The 18,617-nt window shown below is 40.1% G+C and overlaps 1 protein-coding gene across 1 annotated transcript; it reads left to right on the top strand.

Moving 5' to 3' along the window:
* Positions 1-519: 519 nt before the first annotated feature.
* KLHL31 (kelch like family member 31) lies at positions 520-9,973 on the top strand. Its single transcript, XM_035543120.1, has 4 exons — positions 520-657; positions 3,319-3,379; positions 5,720-6,923; positions 8,800-9,973. The coding sequence occupies exons 3-4, from the start codon at positions 5,752-5,754 to the stop codon at positions 9,530-9,532; spliced, it is 1,905 nt and encodes a 634-aa protein (XP_035399013.1). The 5' UTR covers positions 520-657; positions 3,319-3,379; positions 5,720-5,751; the 3' UTR covers positions 9,533-9,973.
* The last annotated feature ends 8,644 nt before the right edge of the window (positions 9,974-18,617 follow it).

The raw sequence follows: 18,617 nt of genomic DNA, 5'->3' as shown, positions 1-18,617 counted from the left end.
AATATGTGTCTTACCCAGGCGTAACTAAAAAACATCTCATATTACTTGTCATAATTTTTACAGAGAAAAGTGACAAGCCTACTTGGTCCTTCAGAAAGGCCCTCCAATGCCAACTGTCATGAAGATTTGTTTGACTGCAAAGAGGAACTCCTGCAATGAAGAAGTGGGGGTGCTGCACACAGGCTAGCTCTGATAATTGCTCTGTGTCACTACCTGCCAGAGAACAGTGGTGTGCTGCCAGCTGTGCTCTTAGGAAACTGTGAATCAGGAAGAGAAGTTGGCTTTGCATGAGCTAAGAACAGCTAGGGAGGAGTTCCAAGGGCTGAACTGATGTGAGAGATTTGGCTGAGCAAAATTAGGCAATGATCAAGTATTATGGGAGCTCTCTGTGGTTGGGGAGATTTGACCGACCAAATAGGTGTTGGTTGGTTTACTGCACTCAGTTTCTCTGAGCCACCATCCATGAAATCAAAGCCTGGTTATTTGATTCTACACTATGATGGTTTATCCTATGTTTATTCTGTTGCTTACAAAGAAAATGTATGTTTCTTTTCCATCATTTTATTAAAAAGACTGCAGTTGCAACAGAAATTCAATATGCTTTCATGGTATCTCCAATCTGCAGAAGGAGCTTCAGCCTTCCTGAAGTCATTATGGGTGAGATTACTCAATACATTCAGATTAATGCATTTAAAGATATCTTTCATAACTAATTATCATCATTAAATAAATATGGGCTTTTGAGGTGCATAATACTTGGCTGAGTATGCACAAAGGGTTCAGAGCCAAGAAAGCAATAATAATCTAAAGCTGAGCCATAATTTTATTAACAGTTTTAGTTGAACAAGTCTCCATGTAGCCATGGCTGTGGTGCTAGCATTCCACAAACACATTGAGACATGCTGACATTAGAGAAAAGGCTTTACATTTACCAGAAAGAGTGCAGTAGTGATTGCACATGGATTAGAAAGGATATAATTGCTGTAATTGCCTTGAGGCCTATGTTTGCTGATAAAAGATCCTTCCCTATTGCTAATTCTGGCTCATGTGTGTGGAGCAGATAATAACAATTATTCTTGCTTGTTGGGCTATGAGCAAATCTCTTGAAACGTTTGTGTGTTTTTTTTCCCTAAAGAATGTTAAAACATTACTACATGATGTGCTACTGCTGCATGGATTGATTGTATTGTCCTTAGTCACTCACACAGCTGCTTATGGAGCAATTTTATTTTATTTTTTCATTTTTTATGAGATTTACTTATAGCTAAAAAGATACATATTGACAAGCTTAAAATATTGCCAAATATGTACTATCCTTTCTTTTAAATGAGAAAATCATTTGTAACTAGTTTGCAGGGACTTACATTTTCTGTAGACAATTATCAAAATATTTTCATAGTAATTAATTTCTATCCCATTGGAAAGGAAATAATCAGCAAGATAGAAGGTCATTTGAAGGAAATAATATTAAGAACATCTGTTTAACTATAACAGCATCTTAAAAAAAATATTGAAGTCTGAATTTTAAAAACGTATCACAATGCCAGGCTAATCCTAGTACAGTTTACCTGTGAAGAGACTTTGCTGTATGCAAATTAATGGAAAATGAGAATGACAGGTTCCAAGATCAGCTTGCATGCTGTGTAACAGCTACGTGTGGTATCAGCTGTGTTCTGATCTTGAAGACCAAGTAACTAAAGTTTTTGTGGTTTTGCCCTAAGGTACAACCAGAGTTTCAGAAATATGGGAGATGTTTGACTGTGTCAGCATTAATACACTGAAATGCTGAGGCATGCCTCATGTGATGCTTATCTCTATACGGCACAGCACAGCTCAAAGCATGTTCAGTGTTTTCTGGAAATTAGAAATTAGTTTTGTATTCTCAGGGGGGATACTTCCTTTTTGTAGTTTGTGTGCTTTTTTTTTTTCACAGTGAATCATATAGGGATGCTGGAAATACATTTTTAGATTCTGAATTAGACTTAAATTTATTTTACATCTTGCAAATATGTTTTTATGATATGGTATTAAAATTAGAGTGATCTTTTATTTTCTACAGATCATGATAGCATATTCACTCTGGAGAATAAATGCCCCTTTTAATGAATAAACTAACTGAAAAATAACAAAGAAGATATTCCTTCTCTGAAAAATGTTGGCTTTTTAGGGCATCATTTAATTACACAAATTGATAAAAGTCTGGCTGTGAGCTATTAGAAGTAGTTTGACAACATCCTACTCCCCGTTCTGTTTTTTCATATTTGTCATGTAACTACACTAGCGGAGCAATGCCCTTTTGTTCGAAACGACAAGTGTTATTTTGCAGCAGTTGCTGTAAAAGCCCATCCAAGCCAGAAGCTAATCTAATAAATCTATCGGATTAAGCATTACATGAAGTCCAGCCAAGAGAAAATCTTCCCTTTCTGTGCTGTCCGTATCCCCCGATGTCCCTCCTTCCCCATGCAGTCACCCCCACCCCCTTTATCACCCCCATGGTATGAAATTCCTCTGGGATGTGGAGACTTGGCTTTAAATTTTTCCTGGGGATTTCTGGCCAGAGGTCTTGAAGGTAAAACACTCCGGTGTATTTTCTAACCCACAAGTCGGGATACCTTCTTGAGAGACAGATCAGAGCTCAGATCTCTGCGCAAATATATCAGGGGTTGTGAGCCAGTATCCCTGAAAGCCGAGACAAGCCTATATGGAAGCAGTGAGCTAACGCCGAGAAATAGGACATGACAGTGAATCCCTGTCAGTCTGCTCCCTTCCCTCTGCCTGGAGGCAAACACCTCATTCCGATGAAAAGTGGAACTAAAGTGCCAACTTCTCCGTGGTGTTACCTGCTGGTTGTTTTAGACGTGTCCCCCAGAGCATACTGGCTTTTGCACATCCCACCCTTAAACTTCACCGTCTCCCAGCATTGCTCAGGGAGCCCGGGCACCCAAGGATGGGGAATCTGATGGTCCACCCTACGCTTACTTGGCACAATCACTGTCTGCTGTGGGTCTGCCATTTTCATCTACCTCCTTTTCTGCCTTGTACCGGAGCATTTCAAGTATCCAGGTTTGTTCCCCTAGTTTCTGAAGGCCAGGCAGGCCAGGGAAACTTAACTCCCGTGGCTGGGCAGAGGCAGAGAGCAAGGCACCGAGAGGAGGGGTCATTTTAAAGAGCACCGAGCACAGGCTCCGGTCTCTTTTGCTCACTGTGGCAGAAAAGGGTCACACTAGAAACCACAAGCTGGGACATACCAAGTGGCCTCCGATCTTTCTCCTTTCTTTTTACCACTTTTCGTCTCTTTGTCTTCTCATTTTTTCTTAGGAAGAGGCATTTTCACTGACAGCTTCTTGGACAGCTCTGGGACAACATTTTTCTGAGGAGGGTAAGGGGTTTTTAACGCCTCACTTTGATAGTGTTTAGAAGATAGCATATTAAAGGGGGGAAGGTTGTGTGTTTGAATGCATTGGTTTGGGACCCTCAATGTCCTTTGGCATAAGTTGTTGTAAAGCAAAAGGAAATTAGGGGAAGGCAAACAGCTAGAGGAAACCAAATCGTCCAGGGATTTCAAAGCTCAGTAACTTGGATTTGTTACAGGATTGCTTGATTTGTTTCACTGGTTTTGCATTTCCTGTCACTTATGCACTTATACACTAAACTAGCTAGTGCAATTTCTGCTGACAGAAAAGTAGTGTTCAGGAAAAAACTTTGGAAAGTGGACATTTTTTAACAGAGAGCTTCAAATGACACATATTTAAATGTGCTCCGCAATGATTTAGTGAGGCAATAAACACTAAGTGGTGCATGCATTAAAATTTTTAAGTTATGGGTCTCTAAAAATACATAGAACCACAAATATGACTGCCAAACAAATATGCCCTTGCCAGCTATGAAGTTGTGGCTATTAATATGAAAAGCTATAACTATGTGGCTGACATACAAAGACATCCAAAAGTTCTGTTCTGCTTTTATTCTGTGTCAATAATCATACACTGCAGGGGAGATAACATAGTTTTATTGCAAAAAGTTGCGTTAAACAACGAAGCAGACTGAAGCACCAGATGCACCTCCGATTGAACCTGTCTTAAAATGGCAAGCTGCTAGGAGGTTGCTATTCTCGGAGGTGACTCTGATAGCTCTCAACAGATGCAGCTCTGGGAATGCAGCCGGAGCGGGGGGAGGCGGGGAGCAGCTGACCCCTGTGCTGGCACCCAGACATTCAGGGCCCGCAGCTCACGTCAGCTTGCGCTGACACTGACACTTCCAGCACACATGGATGGCCTTCTCCCTCTGCTGCTCTGCACGCAGTCATCACCCGGTAAAAGAAGAAAAAAAATCCTGGTACTCGCAGGCAGCAACCATTCCTTTCTATAATTAAATTACTGTTTTGTTACATGCTGCGGGCTTAAGGGAAAATTGATGTGCTGAGATTTCAGACTGAAATGTGACTGCATTGAAATATGACTTCTGATAAATTATCTGAAGTAATCCAGATTGTTTTATCATTAAGTAACAATACTTCATCTTCTGTCTTTTGTGAGCACAAGGATCACAAAGAATGTGTAAATTCTTGTGTAAGACAAGACACAAAAAAAATCTTGTGTAAATTCTTTTAAAATCAATGGATATCAAAGAGAAATGCTATATTTGAACAGGTTGCATGCTGATCTCAGCAATTCTGTTTTAACTCTGTTATTGAAGACCAACATTTTCCTTCACTGTATGTTTGCATACACATATTTTTTAAAATAAGCCTTTTGAGAATTACTTAAGAGCCATCTCACATTGTGTTTGACAAAAACCTGCGTCTTCATTTCAGCAAAAGCTGAACTTGCCTAGAGTTGATAAGTGTGGTTCAAATATCTCTTCTAAGATAACTGTATGTGAACAATTATTTCCTTCACACATGAAGAACCTGTTTAAGGTAATACATTCGGCTACAGTTTGCACGACATTTTTTCCAGATAAAAGTTAGACATCATCTCTTCTCCCTAAATGTCCTCAAAATCCTAAAAGGAAGGTTAAGTTTAATAGTTTCAAATTACTGACATCGAAAAGCAAGCAAAGGGTCTATAAGTAGAAGGTATTTGCAAATCTGTCATGGGAAACAGAATATCATCAGTCTCATAAATCTAAAGTTATAAAAATTGAAGCAATTTGGAGCAGATCCTAAATCTAAAATCAAGATAACGTTATACCCAGAATTCACTTTCTCCTTTATGTTTTACTTTACTCTTTCTTTAAGTATTTCCCCAACTCTTAATATTTCTTGGTCAAACTCTGAATTCACTTACCTGTAAATCTGTATTAGCCCTAGAACAAAGCTGGCCCATATCTTTCCTATGTTTCAGATCTAGAGCCTGGCTGACTTAAATATATATTTCCAAAATTTTACACTCTGGCAAACTTGTTTAATGTTTAGGAAGATAATTTAACTCTTTGAATGTGATGACAATATGGAAATATTATTTTTATGATCTTGTTATTAAAAAAGGAAAATTACTTGTAGTTCTATTCTTCGTAATTTGAGTATCCATTGTTATGAATAAGCAGCCACATTACAATTTAGGACCATATAATAGCTTTTAGAGAGGTAGATTATCCCACGTGTTTTATTTTTGTGGCATTTATATGTATTGACAAAGGTTAGCTTTGTTGCATAACCACTCAGATACTAAATTTCACAACTGCAGTGTAGCTCTAAACTTTTTCATTTTATTTTTAGCAAGCTCTTGGCTGTAATATTTCATTGCAGTCATGGCACCTAAGAAGAAGAATGTGAAGAAGAACAAAGCAGATATCAATGAAACGACTATCATTGTGGAAGACGGTCCCCTCAGTAAACTAAATGGCTTGAATGGACTCTTAGAAGGAGGCAATGGTTTCAGCTGCATCTCATCTGAAGTTTCTGACTCATCATATAGCCCTAATCTCTTGGAAGGTCTAAGCAGGATGAGACAAGAGAATTTTCTTTGTGATTTGACTATCAGTACCAAAACCAAATCTTTCAGTGTTCATAAGGTGGTGATGGCTTCAATCAGTGACTACTTTCACAACATCTTAAAGAAAGATCCATCCACCCAAAGAGTAGACCTCAATGATGTGTCCCCATTGGGTCTAGCTACTGTTATCACCTATGCTTACACTGGAAAACTTACTCTCTCGCTTTATACAATAGGTAGTATTATTTCCACAGCAATTTATCTTCAGATTCACTCCCTTGTAAAGATGTGCTGTGATTTTCTAATCCAAGAAATCAGTGTTGAGAATTGTATGTACATTGCCAATATTGCAGAAACGTACGGACTAAAAACGACCAAGGAGGCGGCACACAAATTTATTAGAGACAACTTCATTGAATTTTCAGAAACAGATCAGTTCTTAAAACTTACTTTTGATCAGATTAATGAACTTCTTGCGGATGATGACTTACAGCTTCCTTCTGAAATTGTTGCATTCCAGATTGCAATAAAATGGCTGGAATTTGACCAAAAAAGAGTAAAGTTTGCTGCTGATCTCTTAGGCAACATCCGTTTTGGTACCATCTCGGCTCAAGACCTTGTCAATTATGTTCAAACTGTTCCAAGAATGATGCAAGATGCTGACTGCCATAAGCTCCTGGTGGATGCCATGAACTATCATTTGCTTCCATATCATCAGAATACACTGCAGTCCAGAAGAACAAGGATTCGTGGAGGTTTCAGAGTGTTAGTTACTGTTGGGGGACGCCCTGCTCTAACAGAGAAGTCTCTTAGCAGAGACATCTTATACAGAGATCCTGAAAAGGGATGGAAGAAGCTTAGTGAGATGCCTGCTAAAAGTTTTAACCAGTGCGTGACGGTGATGGATGGATTTCTCTATGTGGCCGGTGGGGAAGACCAGAATGATGCCAGGAACCAAGCCAAGCATGCAGTCAGCAATTTCTGCAGGTAACTATTTATTTAAATTTATTTATTTATTTATTCATTCCACACAGTGCAGGGAGAAGACTGAGCTGGGTTGTGATGTGCAATGTGATCAGATCAGGTACCTATAAGGAGGACAGGGTGGAGGAGGTATGGATGGTGTTCTGTACTGAGTTTGAATGAACAGAAGAACGCAACTGAAATATGTAAAAACTTCACCATGGATACCCATGCACAATGAGAAGACGGGAAGACTGAGAAAACATATTCCAAGTGGAGGAAATAAATGGGAGAATAAACAGGAGTTCTAAGAGTTTCTAAGGTAACATTTAAATGCATGAAATCAGGCAAGGTAAGATTTTTTAAATTTCAAGAGCTGATGATGCCTCACAGAAAGTTCCAAAAAATTCTCTGAGTTATTATAATCTTGTCTTTCTGTGCACCATTCACCATATTTTTAACAGCTCTTGTACTGCATTTCATATCCTTTGGCTTTTTTATTTATGACGAGTTTAGAAACTACATCATAGCCTCTTGAAGGCTGTATTTCTATCCTCCAAGGTACTCCAAACAGTACCTTGCTTACAATTCTTATCTGTCATCATCTAACAACCATACTGGTGATTGCAAGGGCAAAAGAGTATGTAGCCTAACGTGCAGTAGTCAGATGAATGGTACTAGTTATTGATTAGTTCAGGCTAAAAGCTGATGGCACACAGTAGCTTGAAGCAAAGGCTGGAGGTGAGAAAACTCATCTTTTATCTAGTAACAGACCATGTAACAGGCTATGGACAAGCAATGCCAATATGCAGCCTACCAGTGCTTCCTTTTCTGCTCCCAGAAAAGAACATTAAGATAACTTCTCCCAGAGAGGTCCACTAACATATAAAGATAATGAATAAGGGAAATTCTCTAGGTCATTTCTATTGTGTAATCTGCTTTTTCAGAAAAATACATCACTTAAAGGAGACTATACTGTTGCTCTCCCAACCTTCTGCCTCGAAGCTATGCCTCACATTCTCCAGCAAGTTGTGTGCTCGCTGCACACCCAGGTTGTGTGAAGGAGGTGGGGGAATCCTTGTGGTCCACTTGGTGTTCTGCTCCCTCTTCAGCCTTTATTCCTGACAATGTCAATTCACATCAGTGTGTCTGTGAACTTACTTTCAGAGCTACCGATAAGAATGCCATATAACAGCTAGCGATTACTCTTCACTTCCTCATAGTCTTTTTCTTGTGTGATTCTCTGGTCCCTTCGGCATGCAAAGGGAAAAATGTATAGGTCTACTAATGCACCTCACCCAACTCCTTGTCCAAAGGAGTTGTTATGTTCTATTTGCTACTTCTAAATTGCTTGTTGAAATGTCAGGGACATAGAATATTATTTCACATAGGTTCAGAAACAAAGATATCCTCTCCACATAAATATTACTTGATAGGAGTGGCAGGGAAAGAACACTTACCCTTACTAAAAAGGAGCAAATATAAACCACCACCTAACACTTTTTAAGACTGTCTGAGTAAATTTTGTCATCCTTGCTGTAGGCATAAATCGCAATCATTTTAAAATTTCTATTGTATGTTAAAATTATTGCTTTCCAATATTCTTATGAGGTTATTATGCAAACTCAAATTACAGAAAGGAGACAGATTTACTTTATTGAAATAATATTGGATGTGGATGGTACAAACACAGTTTTCTCCAATAAAAAACTAAATTTATTCTGAAATTTAACAGGAGTACCAGTGTCATTCTACTGACTTCTGCCAGGCTAAAGAAATAGCTGAACACAATAGTGATTTAGCATTCCTCAGCCACTGTAGTAGTGGGACAGATATAGGAGTTGTAGAACTTACCATAGCTGCACGTGGGATGGTTACCCTCTGTTTTTAATGCTTTCAGATACGATCCCCGTTTCAACACCTGGATTCACCTGGCGAGCATGAATCAGAAGCGTACCCACTTCAGCCTGAACGTGTTCAATGGCCTCCTTTTTGCAGTGGGTGGTCGCAACTCAGAGGGTTGTCTCTCCTCGGTTGAGTGCTACGTGCCTGCCACTAATCAGTGGCAGATGAAGGCACCCCTGGAGGTGCCCCGCTGCTGCCACGCCAGCGCTGTGGTGGATGGTAGGATCCTGGTCACAGGAGGTTACATTAACAGCGCCTACTCCCGTTCAGTGTGCATGTATGACCCCAGCAACGATAGCTGGCAGGATAAGTCCAGCCTTAGCACTCCACGAGGGTGGCACTGCGCCGTGTCCCTGCTGGAGAGGGTCTATGTCATGGGTGGGTCGCAGCTGGGCGGGCGAGGGGAAAGGGTGGACGTCCTCCCCGTGGAGTGTTACAGCCCTTACACGGGGCAGTGGAGTTACGTGGCGCCCCTTCAAACCGGAGTGAGCACGGCCGGCGCCTCCATGCTGAACGGGAAGATTTACTTGGTGGGGGGCTGGAATGAGATAGAGAAAAAATATAAGAAGTGCATTCAGTGCTATAACCCAGATCTCAATGAGTGGACAGAGGAAGACGAGTTGCCTGAGGCCACTGTGGGAGTATCCTGTTGTACTATATCCATGCCCAACACCAAGACAAGGGAGTCCAGGGCGAGCTCAGTCTCTTCTGTACCAGTCAGTATTTAAACACTGGTCAGACCAGCAACCGGTAAAAATGTTTACCAGCACAGCAGTTTAATTAACCCTTTAAGTAGCATTTTTGTGCTTATGTGGAAAAAAATAATTGGCTTTGCAACAATTTTAACAGTGCAAATTGGCCATTTTTCCTGATCTTTAAGACAAGTGGCGTGAAACAACATATTAGGGATAAGATGAATTTTCTTAGCAGGAAAAGAGTTAAGCCATAACAGTAGAGAGAATTTTATTCTGTTCCTGACTTTGCCACTGACTCACTGTGTTATCTGTGGCAAATACTTTATTTGTGACTTGGTTTCCTTACCTGTAAAATAGAGATAAAGTTGCTTCAGAAGATTGTTGTGAGGCTTTTTTAATACTGAGTTTTAAATGCTTTCAGAACTCAAAATGAAAGCCAAACATTAGTAGTAATAAATCTCAATATACATTGGAAATGTGCCATGTCATTATAAAATTTATCAGTTTTGTTCTTTTCTAAGCATTTTATTTTTTGAGAAACAAGCCAAAAAAAAAAAAAAAAGAAAGAAAAAACAAGAAAAAATTGCATATAGCATGTGCATACTTTCCGTTTGGGGCAGTGATATTCACAGAATTTTTTTACAATGTTTTCTCCTTCAGAAGCTAGAAAGAGATCCCTATCTTCTGCAATGAGACATTTCAATCCTCTTCTCTAATGCTGTGACACGGCTTTATCAAGACCTGAATCCACAAAATACATTAGCTCCTGTAAGCCTTATGGGCCAGCCCCGAGGTCTGCCTTGGGTGCCAAAGACCTCTTCTGACCCCCACGTGTACACCAGGGAGCAGACCGCCACCCTGTCCTCCTCCTCATGCCAGGGAGACTCTCCTGTTACTCCCAGAGGAAGGTGTGAAGGCCATGCAGTATGTCTCCTCCTGTTCCTGCTCTACCCATCTGTGTAGGAATGTACCTCGGGGTTACTTCTGGCTTCTGAGAAGCCAGAAGCCAAGAGGGGCAAAATCTAGAAGCTGAGTTCATGCCAGGAGGCACCGAGGCTCGCGGTTTCTGAGGGTGGAGAAGACGCACAGAGCATCTCTCCTACTCAGTATTATTCTGAAAAATTCCCAGTGCAGTGAGGAACAAAGTATGTATAAAGACGGCAGGATCTGCCTTTAAGCATAGTGTATGTATATGGAGAACATTGAATAATGGGAAAGTGGATGAAATCAAAGAGGCTTTCCTTAGAAGTGACAAAGAGGTACCTTAACACCTTTCTTATCAGATGTAGACACAACATCACCCAAACTAACCTTTCTCTAGACATACTGTTAGGTACCTCCTTTTGAAGCCTTTGTTACAGCCTCATTTGTATTTTGAGGAGCTCTAACTCAGGTTTTTCCAAAGGCTAGGCTAATGCTGTGCTTGTTGAATCCTGTGGAGTTTTCCCAGTGAGTGAAGTCTCTGATCAACTCAGATGATTTTCCAAGAACTCTTTTTTCCCAGTCTCAGCATGCAGTGGAGGAGTGAATTATGAAACCTAATCCTACTCGCTTAAGCAAAGGGACATACAGCCCATAATGTCCCCTTAGAACTTGATACCGAAGGAGTGCTGTCAGTACAAAATGTCCACATCCTGCTGTTTGAGAAGGAAAGAGGCAATACAAGGAACTAAAATGATTTAATATAACCAAAACAGTAGAAGTTCACTCACTTCAACCAATTCATAAAGGCCTTGCATGCAGTTTCCTTGGATTATAATTGACACCTCCAGGCTCCAGTGCCAATAGGAAGGCATACTCTTAGCAACATTTACAAGGCAGCCAAACTTTCATGTCATTTGCAAAAGAAAAATGCTATAAAACTGTCTGTATGTGCAGACTTTTGTTGAGACAAATATTTACAGGACTTTGTTACAGCTACATACTGAGCATCAGCAATGAGCGTGACACAGTATTAAAGATGATGTGATTCACCCTGTCCTTTGGGATTACACTGCATGGTACTCAGTCCTGTTTTCCAGTTCTGACTTAGAATTCATGTCTGCATCCTGACTACACAAACTTAAATCCCAAATTCTATTTCTGAGTACTGCATGCTATTAGAATATACTGCATTGCGATGACTTGTAGTCAGAGTAGCAGTCATATTGTTCTGATTAATTTAATTTGCATATAGTTATCCTTTGTATTTTCTAATCCGAATAATAGGAATTCAAATCCGCAGTCACAGAACAAAACATGGAATTGTATAACAGAGTAGGATCACTGTGTTTTAAATACAAAAATGCTGTTCCTGCCCACTCCAGTCAAAAGCATTCAGAAGTTGGAAGGGACCTCTGCAGGTCACCTGGTCCAACCTTTCCCAAAGTCGTGACCACATGTTCTATATGGAAATATTTAAGATGCTCTTTAAAAAATCCATCTGCTCCAATAATTTTTGTAATATTGTAATACTATTAGATGTAGTTGCCTATCCACCCAGGTCAATAAAGACACACATACACAAATTCATTTATATCTGTTTAGATGCACTATTTATTTAGCGGTTCTAAGATACCCATTAAGATGGCATTTAGGAATTCAATAAACAGTCATTTTGGCCTCAGATAAATATGGGATAAGACTGTGTCATATGCAAGTGTCACTTTTTTCCCTTTAGGACTTCAGTTCCAAAATGATACAAGTAGTCAGATGTTGCTGCACGCTTTCCTCTTCTATGAACCAATGCTTCCTATACATCAACACTGATCTTCTGTTTTTGGATAGAAAGTTATTTGTGGATGATGGGCTAAGTGCAATGAAACTATTCTCTTAACTACTTAAAGGGTTAAAAACTTTGGGGGCCAAATCCTTTTCATCTTACTCACAAAAAAAAGTTCCATTGACTTCCCTGGGACTGTTGAATAAGATGTATAGGATTTCAGACTCTTGGCCAAATTCCGGCAGAACAATACATACAGATGCCTGCCAAAACTGTCATACCCATAAGGAAGACTGATCTCTCAGCCCTCACTGCCCTTGGCCACAACAAATCCATAAGGAGGTGTCCTAGGACAGGAGTCAAGCACCACTGGCCACATGTTGCTTCCATTGCACAAACTAGGTACGTGCCATAGGCCAAAAATCTTAGGTAGATTAAGAAAAGGTATTGTTATCAGTATAGCACTTCATTGTGTTATTTTCATTATTTTCTCTAAACATCTGTTTAGGCTTCAACTGCACATTGAGCCAGGATTTGGCCTTTAATATATGGCAATATCAGCTGAACTTAATGTTGCTATGATCATACCAATGTATTGAGCGGTGTGACATTTTTATGTACAATCTCATTTTGTTAGAACTGTAAAAAGTGGTTTGTATGTTATGTGTTATGGGACAGTGCTCTTCCGTTGTCCAGTACCATTCTTTCAGTCTCCAAATATATAATAAGAACATTTCACTGGAACTTAAAATATTGTATACGCCGAAAAGAAATTTTAAAATGCCATTTAGGAAGTACTGGACATGATAATATTAAGTAAAGCAGAACTTCCAACTGTATGAGACACAGGTTGCTAAAACACTACAAGAATCTTCTTTAATGCTATACAGATAGAAAAGGAAAAAAAAAAACTCTTCAAAATTCCTTATGCCTATGCATTTTTGGGTCTACAACATCTGTGCTTCCAAGGGATTCAAATCTGAAAATGACCTTTCTTCAGCCTGTGAATGAAACAGTTTGATAATATTTTACTTTCTTGTTTAATTGTGCTTGTATAGGTGCATGGGAGAGTGTGTTATGAGGTTGTGTGTGACGGGGTTGCAAAGTTATGCTGAAAGGAATTTTTTTGTGCATAGTTCTTAATCAAGATGAGACCACGGTTGTTTAATCTTTTCCTGTAGTTAAGCTGTAAGATCATCTATGTATGAGTGAAGAGTCCAGTAAGATTAAGTGCCAACATCCAGCTGGTCAAAGAGGGAAGTGGACGAAATTAGCATCAACCAAAGCTATAAAGTGTTAAAAAGCGTTCTGTGTCGAGATTTTTAAAAAGCAGTTCTTGCAGGGAAAAGTACATAATGAATGAAATGACTGAGTAAGACTATGTTACCCTGAAACCTAGATTCATTGAGCCTACAGTTTTAACTCTCAAAACTCATGCTGGGTTTAGAGGGAGTATTTCCCTACTAATGGCTGGGTTTGGTTGCAAACCCAACAGTCATACACGTAATTGTATGAGCATGCAAACCATCTTGAATTCAGTGGGGCTTCTCTTACATATAGTTATTCTTATGCATTTATGTTTGGCAAAGTAAAAAACAAGAACTACATCCATGGGGAGACAAGCATCAATACATGAGGAAGGCCAACGTGGAGGTATTAGACTGATACTCAGTATTACCGTTCAGCTACCTACTTATCATGCTGTACCTGAAATTTTTAGGGACTAGATTTCCCCATAAGGGTTATTTCATTGGGGTTAACTGCTTAGTAAAATCCTGTGTAGGCTCCAGGGACTTCATTGTTTTTTGGGCTTACCCAAGCTGGGAGATCTTTTTTTAAGTTCTGAATCTGCCTGCTTGGAGAATGCAATAGTCCTACTACAGTCCCCTGGCCTTTTTGTAATGAATCTTCTCATCCTTTTGTCAAAGGCCTACTTTGTATAAGTAATCAAAAACATTTTAATGAATGGATTTGTACCTCTGACTCCTCCATGCAGGAGAAGTATCTCTTATCCTAGAATCATAGAATGGCTCAGGTTGGAAGGGACCTTAAAGGCCATCTAACTCCAATCCCCCTTCTGTAGGCATGGACGCCACCCACTAGATGGAGTTGGCCAAGGCCCTATCCAACCCAGCCTTGAACACCTCCAGGGATAGGGCATCCACAACTTCTCTGGGCAACCTGTTCCTGTGCCTCACTACCCTTACAGCGAAGAAGTTCCTCCTAACATGTAATCTAAATCTATCCTCTTTTAGTTTAAGACCACCCCTCCTTGTCCTATCGTTGTCTACCTGAGCAAAGAGTACTTCTCCATCCTTTTTATAAGACCCCTTTAAGTATAGAAAGGCCACAATGAGGCCATATCTTTTTAATTTTCTCTTCTCTTGTCCGTAACTGAGTGACTCTCTCACAGTCCACCAAAACAGATGTTTGTAGTGCATGGAGTTGTAGAGCTCATAAAAGCTCATCTGTGAATCTAATGCAAAAAATCTCTTTGCTGGTGGCCACAGGAGAGAGAAGATCACATTCTGAAATGCCTGTTGGGAAAAAGGGGTAAATAGTGAGTCGCTGGAGCTCATTTGAAAGTGTGGCACTGCTCAGAGCTCTGTTCCCAGCAGTTCCCTGAAAAATAAAGGAAAACACATGCAATTCTATATAGCTTGAGTGAGAGTTTTACCAAGCAAAAGACTAGTATGAGCTCGTTGTGTCAATGGAAATGAAATTTTCAATAACAATACAGGCAGTTGGTATACTTGTGAGGAAGACATAGTTGATATCTGTTGGTAAGAATGGGAACACACACATTTAGATACACTGGATGTTACACTAGTTGCTGCCTTGGCAGTTTTGTTGTCAACAAGAAAAGTTTAAAATATAACTTATTTGTGCAAAGCATTTCCCTGGCTTATGACTATTAGACATCCTGCTTATACAAATAGCTTTTCTAATCACACACTTTAAGGATGGACTGTGATAACACAAGGGAACATATTTCAACAGGAAAATCTATACATGTCATGTGAGAATGTTACTACTTAAAAATTAAAATATGTGGTGCAGCAGTTGTTGTTAAGAGGAATAAACCAGCATGTCAGTATTTTTCATTGTATGCTTTAAATAAAACTGTTGACATGTAGAGCAAACAAATTATTTTTATTGTCACGTCAGTTTGAAACTCTGAGACTCTCTTTCTGCCTGGCTAACTCCTGGTTCCAGTTCAAATCTCCTTTGTTTTCCGAGCCCCGTGCTGATCGCTGCTTTCAGAGCAGCTATTTGGCATTTCTGTTAGACCCTGGCTGTCAAACCACCGTCACAATGAGCCACACAGGATGACAGTGAAGCTACTTTTATCCTGTCTTTTTCATTTTTTCACAAGGAAAACATTCTTTTAACAATGCATTTCACAGTCATTTTTCGTCATCAAAATGCCTAACAAGACATGAAAACAGAGTAGACGTCTGATTAGCAATTAGCAGCTTGTCTCCTTAGGTCGCCTGAAAAGATGCTACCTGCCTGCAGGTGTGCTCAGCTGTGCATCGAGCCTGAAGGTCAGGAATCAAGTGTCTGAATGTTCCCCTCGAGTCCTATTTGACATGTCCTGGTCTGTCCCACTAGTCCTTGGTAACTACAGCATTTCAAATGTGCTGAAGCTCTTATCCAAAAAGGTCTGGTAAATTATGTGTTATAATAAATATAACTCACTGTAATTACCCTACATAAATCTATCATCAAAATTTGCATTGCTGTTCTCCCCATCCTATCTCAAATCCTAATAAGAAAGCTTTTCAAATGCTAAGTGCAAGCATTATTTCCTTCAGGGAGAAATCTATTCGAAGTGGTGATGTCTGAGTTTACCAGTGAAAATAAAGCGGTGTTCTTAGGGAACAAACGTATCCCCAGAGCTTGCAGCTTTTATTTCACCTGGTTGATGGTGTGGAGCAGAAAGCAAAAGATTCAGGGAACGTGAGCGCAGAACTTCTTCTGCCCAGCAAGCATGAAGTGTTGATGTTTATCCGTAAAACTTTTCCCAATGATCCTCACATATTGGATGTGAATCTTTGATAGTCTCAGATTTGTCTCTTCGTGTGAATGATGTTGCTGGAGAAAAGGACAGTGTTGATTTGCCTGGCCTAAGGAAATTTCTTTGTATGGAGGCATAAGCTTTAGAAAGAGACCCAGTATAGGATGTGTCATTCACCTATTCAAGCCAAAGTTTTAACATTTATTTGTAAAGAAACATAATTAGGATCACAGCAGCCTGACAGGGATTATGACCTGTTCTTGTGCAGAATGGGAAGAGCAAGGCTCTCCCTTGATCTCTTGCCAGGGCTAGTAGCACACTGGTCCTGACCTCAAGGAGGGAGTGAGGCCAGTGAGGTATTGCTGTGCCCCCACCGCTAAAAGGCCGAACAATGTGCTGCTGGCATGAATCGCCGCTAGATGACTCCTTCCTGAAGCCAGAGAGGGGAACAGGGAAGAAATATTAAATTTCCAACCTGAACATCTACAGCATCACAGCTAGCCATGATCTGTTGGGAGCAGATCGTAAAACGATCATCTGGGGCTTGTCTGTAAAGGGGAAGATAGAAACTAACAGAGCATCACAAGGGCTTAGAAGCGGTCTCTGAATCGGCAGGCCCTTCGTCTTCTGGCTGTAATCTTCAAAATAGTCCAAGTAGCTGGGGTGGAAATAATGGTGTTAAGTAGTGTTAAAGAATAAAATAAAAAAAAAAAAGTAAAGAATAAAGTAATAAAGTAAAGAATAACGTAAATCATTGCCAGGAGCTAAAGTAGAGCAGATCAAAGTCCAGGCATGATTTTGAGGAAGCAAAAAACAGGATGTCTATGTCAAGCCATGGATCTGTGTGATAAAAGCTGCTAAAAATAAAAATAATAATAATAAAAAATAAACCATGGTATAAAAGACAAAGATTTTAAGCAAGTCTTGCCAAATGCATTATTTGGCAGTGTCACTAAAGTAAAAAGCATGGAGTAATGTAAACATTAGCTGTATCCTTTATTTCTTATAGTATTTGCCTTGTTACTTGAGGGTCTGAGAAAACTTTCTGCTCTGTATTCCAGATACATTTCAGAGCTTATTATGCCATCATTTTCCTTTAACATGAGTGAAATATTCACTTAGAGGAAGCTGATTTTCCCTAAATTATTCATAATTTAGCTGTAGGTCTTTCATACATTTGTGGCGTCTATTATGCCAACTTAAATCCAGTTTGTAAAGGCATATAAATTGGTATATTACTGCTTTCTGTGAAATGCTCACAAGATAAATAAGACCCAAGCCTGTGGCAATGCATTTTGTTTGTGCCTTCCATCGGAAGGACATCCTGCATTCGTTATGCAGAATCCCCCTGTGGCAATGTGAGAATAACCACGAGGATCAGTAGGGCCAGACTTTTGCTGTTAATTAGAAACAACCAAATGGAAAGGACTGCTTTTATCTTCTTGCTGTTTATGTGTGGGATTATTCTGAGCCAAGCAGTGAGTTTGTTGAAGTTACTTATCCAAACAAAAAGAAAAACACAGAATAAAAGCCTCACAGTCTGTAACTCACGTTCTTATCGTTTAAACCAGCCAAAGAACAAATCACTACTTCTCATCCCGTGTATCTTAATATTATCTTTTAAATAAAGTGAAAATGATTGTACGGTGCACATCTTTGTTAAGGCAGCACCCCAGAATAACCATTCAGCTAACACAGACACTGCACTGCTTTCCTGAATTAAAAGTGAATGCAGCAAGGCTTGTTTTAGCCTGGGTTAATGTCAGTTGGGTGCTTAAATTCCTTCCTTTTAGTCAATGGTACGGTGCTTATGCTAGCAAACTGCACTGAAACTTCAATTAAATTCAGTGTCTGATCCTCGTGTGTGTCCAATGAAGTATCGGAAAGCATGGGCAGGGGACTTGTCCCCTTTCTGCAGGGACTTGTTGCAGCGCCCCGTAAGGGTCCGGAGCACTGGAGGGCACCAGAAGAAAGGAGCTGGCAGCTCCATGGTGCCACTGCCTCAGGGGAGACATCTGGGCCACGCAGCTGCCTGTGCCCAGAGACGCTGGCACACAAACCACAATGCTGCAGTGACCTCAGGGAGAAGAGTGTCCAGCAGACACCTCGGGACAGCTAAGGGACAATCCAGGAGGAAAGCCATAAAATGCTTCTTTCGGGCAGAGGAGCTGGTGGCAGCACTGAAGTGGGGAAAATAGAGGAAGAAAGTCAAAGGCCATAGGTACATCATGTAAAAAAAATATTTCAGTAGTGTCCTGCCTGCTTCCCCTCGCCTCATGTCCATCTCCTGCCTGCAAACGTTTTGGGAGAGAAGACAGCAACTCAGGAGCAGCCCACAGAGTGGTGAAACGATCTGAAAAATGCAGGGGGTTATTCAAGGAGGATGAGCTGAAAAA

The sequence above is a fragment of the Cygnus atratus genome, chromosome 3 (assembly GCF_013377495.2).
Source record: "Cygnus atratus isolate AKBS03 ecotype Queensland, Australia chromosome 3, CAtr_DNAZoo_HiC_assembly, whole genome shotgun sequence".
NCBI lineage: Eukaryota > Metazoa > Chordata > Aves > Anseriformes > Anatidae > Cygnus > Cygnus atratus.
Note: the sequence above shows the minus strand (reverse complement) of the source record. Positions and strands in the feature narration are given on the sequence as shown.

Excerpts from the sequence above, each read along its gene's own strand:
- KLHL31 (XM_035543120.1), top strand. The coding sequence starts at position 5,752 with ATGGCACCTAAGAAGAAGAATGTGAAGAAGAACAAAGCAGATATCAAT. Across the intron at positions 6,924-8,799 it reads GCAGTCAGCAATTTCTGCAG|ATACGATCCCCGTTTCAACA; the intron begins GTAACTATTTAT and ends TAATGCTTTCAG.